Raw genomic sequence first — 4152 nt, forward strand, 5'->3', positions numbered from 1 at the left:
TGTGAGTGTGTGTGTGTGTGTGTGTGTGTGTACCCACCCATGCATGTGCACGTCATGTGGTGTGGTGTGAGGTTTTTGTTGCCCAAATCATCCTATTGCAATTATTTCCTCTTACTGAAATCTTTTGGCACTGCCTGGTGCTTCAGTAAGTAGGCACATGCCTGGATTTGTAAATTGTTGTGTATTAGGGATTTGGTTGGTCAAAGTATGTATCACAAAGGAATCTGACTTTTATCAACTTAATTTAATTTTAGATTCTTAAATTATGAAATATTTCAAGAATACAGCAAAGTACAGAAAAATAGGATTGACCTCCATATATCCCGCTCACTTGAACAAACGTGTGATATTTTGCCTACTTGCTTCAGAATTCTCTCCTTTTGTAGGTGATAAAATATTAAAGGCTGAGACTCTCATCCCTTCTTGCTCTCTCCCTTCAGGTTAATCACTCACCTGAAATTGCATGTTTTTATATTTTTACTACGTATATGAATGTGGCCATAAACAATATGTTAGATTGTTTTGTTTCTTTTTAAGATTTACTAAATCATACTGTAGATAAAATTTGCAGCCTTTGTTTTTCACTTAAGATTGATCTGTGCTGGAGGGCTTCCTAGCGAGGGAGGGGGAGACGGAAATGGAGGGCCTCCGCGCGCATGCCTTCGCCCCTGACACCGAGCCCGCTGGAGAGCGCGTTGGGCGGAGCCGGGGGGTGGCGGTCGCCGGGGAGGTCGAGGCCCTGGGTCCGACCCCGAGCTGGAGCGGGGTCCCGGAGGCCCGCTAACCCGCCGGTGTTTGTGTGTATGTGCCCTCGCAGGGAGGCATGGAGAACTGTTTGGCGGCCGCGGCTCTGAACGGGGTGGACCGACGTTCCCTGCAACGCTCGGCTAGGCTGGGTCAAGAAGTTCTGGAGCGGGCCAAAAGGAGGGCGGTGGACTGGCATTCGGTGGAGCTTCCCAAAGGCAGCGTGGGGGTCATTTCCCGGGAGCGGCCCTACAGAGAAAGAGGGCCGGCAGCCGGCCCCCATCGCCTTGGCCCAGGAGAGAGAGAAGAAAGACACCCAACCCTCAGTGCTTCCTTCAGAACAATGGCTGAATTCATGGACTATACTTCAAGTCAGTGTGGGAAATATTATTCATCTGTGCCAGAGGAAGGAGGGGCAACCCACGTGTATCGTTATCACAGAGGGAAGTCGAAGCTGCACTTGTGCTCGGACACTGGGAATGGTCAGAGAAAAGACACCCCCCTTCGTGTTGGAGGCATCCGTCAGGCGTCAGAGTGTGCACTAGAGGCATCCCAGCCTGCTGAGAACATCTCTAAGGACCTCTACATAGAAGTATATCCAGGGACCTATTCCATCACTGTGGGTGTAAATGACTTGACCAAGAAGACTCACGTGGTAGCAGTTGATTCAGGACAAAGTGTGGACTTGGTCTTCCCCATATGACGTTGACCATCGCAGATAGCACCTTTTTCTTGTTTGTTTTTTAAGTATCAAGAAGAATAAAGCTACCATATGTCCTCTTAAAATTTACACATTAATCCTGCTTTTAATGCTGACTGACTGTAGAGGGTCAGCTTTCCTAGGAACTGGAGTTTGTCTCTTTCAGTGCCTATTTTAACTTGAAAGTCCCCTCACCCTCTTCTGCCTGAAGTCATAGTGTAATGATGCTGTCTGAATAGTTTTTACTGCTTGCTTTCCAAGTAAAGGTTAATTATGATAGTAAAGTGAGAAATTTGGAAAAAAAAAAGATTGATCTGTGCTGATCAATAAAGTTCTCATTGATTCATTTTCAGTGTTATAGAGTATTTCATAGTATGGTGCAATGTATTTACCCATTTTCCTACTGGACATTTGAGTTGTCCCTCCTTCCCCCTTGCTGTCACTGTTGTAAGTAAGGCTGCAGTGAAATTCCATGGACTTGCTTCCTTCCTTGTGGGAATATTCCCAAGGTGCTGATCCTCGAGGTTGATCTCAAAAATAGGGTGCAGCACTTTATCTTATAGGTGAGAATAAAGGGTATTTTAGTTGTTAGTTTTTTAAATTGTGATAAAATAGACATGGTGTAAAATTTATGATTTTAACCATTTTTCAGTGTGCAGTTCAGTGGCATTAAGTACGTTCACATTGTTGTACAATCATCACCACCTTCCGTCTCCAGAACTTTTTCATCTTCCCAAAAGGAGACTCTGACCCCATCCAACAAAAGCTCCTCTCTCATCTCTCCCCCAAGCCCCTTGTTCTTGTTTTAAGTAGAGGAGGTTACTGTTACTTCCTCGTTCATGCTGTAAACATTTATTACATACCTATCATCTTTCAAACGTATAAATAGGTGCATAAAATTTAGTTTCTGCCATCAAGAAATCCCCAGCCTAGTCAAAGACAGACACGGGAACAATAATATGGAACAAGTGATAGAATCCAAGTGCTGAGAGAGTCCAGGGGCAGAGCAATGAATTCAGGGGCAAAGGTGAGATGAGGTGGGGGAAGTGGGAGACAAGAAAGTCTTTAGAAAGGAAAGAATTTTCAAGCTGAAACTTGAGGTATGAAATAAGATTTTTCCAGGCAAACAAAGGTGGTGGTGTAATGAATTTATGAATGTGCCTTCAAAATCCAAACCAATCAAATATAACTATATTAACTAGGAGTTAACCAGCTTAAGAGAAACCACTGAAGTCTGTGAAACAGGAGGAATTTAATGCTGGGTCTTGGTTACAGAGGTGATGGAGGAGCTGAGGTGCCAAATAAGGGCTGATGAGGCATCCAGAGAAGCAACAGAAGGAGGAAGCGCATCCTGACAGCTCTGAGGTCAGACGGTCCAAGGGAGGAAGTAGTGTTATCACAGCCAGGGGCCAGGATCTCCCAAGGGAGACTGGAACCACAGGGGGTCTGACAGATAGCAGTTGGAGCCATGGTGGAGACATGCCTCCCCTGGAGAAGCTGCCAGAGATAGAGAGGGAGGGGGATGAGCACCCTCGCTTCTTCCTTTTTCCCATGGTTCACTGGCCATTGGCTGAAAGAACAAAAATGGAACACGGAAGTAATACAGAGATTGTAACCACAGAAAGCAGGTGGGGATGGGAGACAAGCAGAAGAGGTTGATATTAGAGTATCAGAGGAGGGGCCCCATGGAGGCTTCTGAGAAAGGGGCATCTCCTAGTTCCTTCTGGGACCTCGTGATTGGAGAACAGGCTCTGCTAAGTTGGTGTTCAGACTCCTGAGAAGGTCTTCCCTTCACCAAAACTAATATGGATACTGCTTTTACTGAGAGCCTAACCTGCCGACAGCAGGGGCCATTGCTATGAGGCAGGAGGTAGATGGGCCCCCGGGGCAAATGGTTGGAATTCGCTCCTGTGGACAGATACTCCAAGATGATGTGCGAATAGCAGAGGCTGGGCCCTGCCCAGATAGAAGATAAGAGACCACATATTTCCCATTCTCGAAGTCAGGAGACCTCCCTGACTACACATGTGCAGAAAGGCTCCTTGGAGGTCAAAAGGGGAGTGATGCTGGGACTTCCCTGGTGGCACAGTGGTTAAGACTCCCTGCTCCCCAACCTAAATGCCAATTGACAGACGAATGGATAAAGAAGTTGTGGTACATATATACCATGGAATATTACTCAGCCATAAAAAGGAACGAAATTGAGTCATTTGTTGAGACGTGGATGGATCTAGAGTCTGTCATACAGAGTGAAGTAAGTCAGAAAGAGAAAAACAAATATCGTATATTAGCGCATGCATGTGGAACCTAGAAAAATGGTACAGATGAACCAGTTTGCAGGGCAGAAGTTGAGACACAGATGTAGAGAGCAAACGTATGGACACCAAGCGGGGGATGCCGCGGTGGGGTGGGGATGGTGGTGTGATGAATTGGGCGATTGGGATTGACATGTATACACTGATGTGTATAAAATTGATGACTAATAAGAACCTGCTGTATACAAAAATAAATAAAATAAAAAAGTTAAAAAAAAAAAAAAGACTCCGCGCTCCCAATGCAGGGGGCCAGGGTTCAATTCCTCGTCAGGGAACTAGATCCCACATGCATGCCGCAACTAAGAGTTCACGAGCTGCAACTAGGAGCCATCAAGCTACAACTAAGATCTGGCGCAAACAAATAAATAAATTTTTATAAAAGGGTGGGGGTAG

At 45.7% G+C, this 4152-nt stretch overlaps 1 protein-coding gene across 1 annotated transcript; it reads left to right on the forward strand.

The window, feature by feature from the left end:
* Positions 1-611: 611 nt before the first annotated feature.
* Positions 612-1534, forward strand: LOC308626980 (A-kinase-interacting protein 1-like). Its single transcript, XM_081252587.1, has one exon. It carries the CDS (start codon positions 824-826, stop codon positions 1445-1447), a length of 624 nt encoding a protein of 207 aa, XP_081108713.1. The 5' UTR covers positions 612-823; the 3' UTR covers positions 1448-1534.
* The last annotated feature ends 2618 nt before the right edge of the window (positions 1535-4152 follow it).

Source organism: Mesoplodon bidens (genome assembly GCF_964165515.1).
Source record: "Mesoplodon bidens genome assembly, chromosome: 13".
Classification (NCBI taxonomy): Eukaryota; Metazoa; Chordata; class Mammalia; order Artiodactyla; family Ziphiidae; genus Mesoplodon; species Mesoplodon bidens.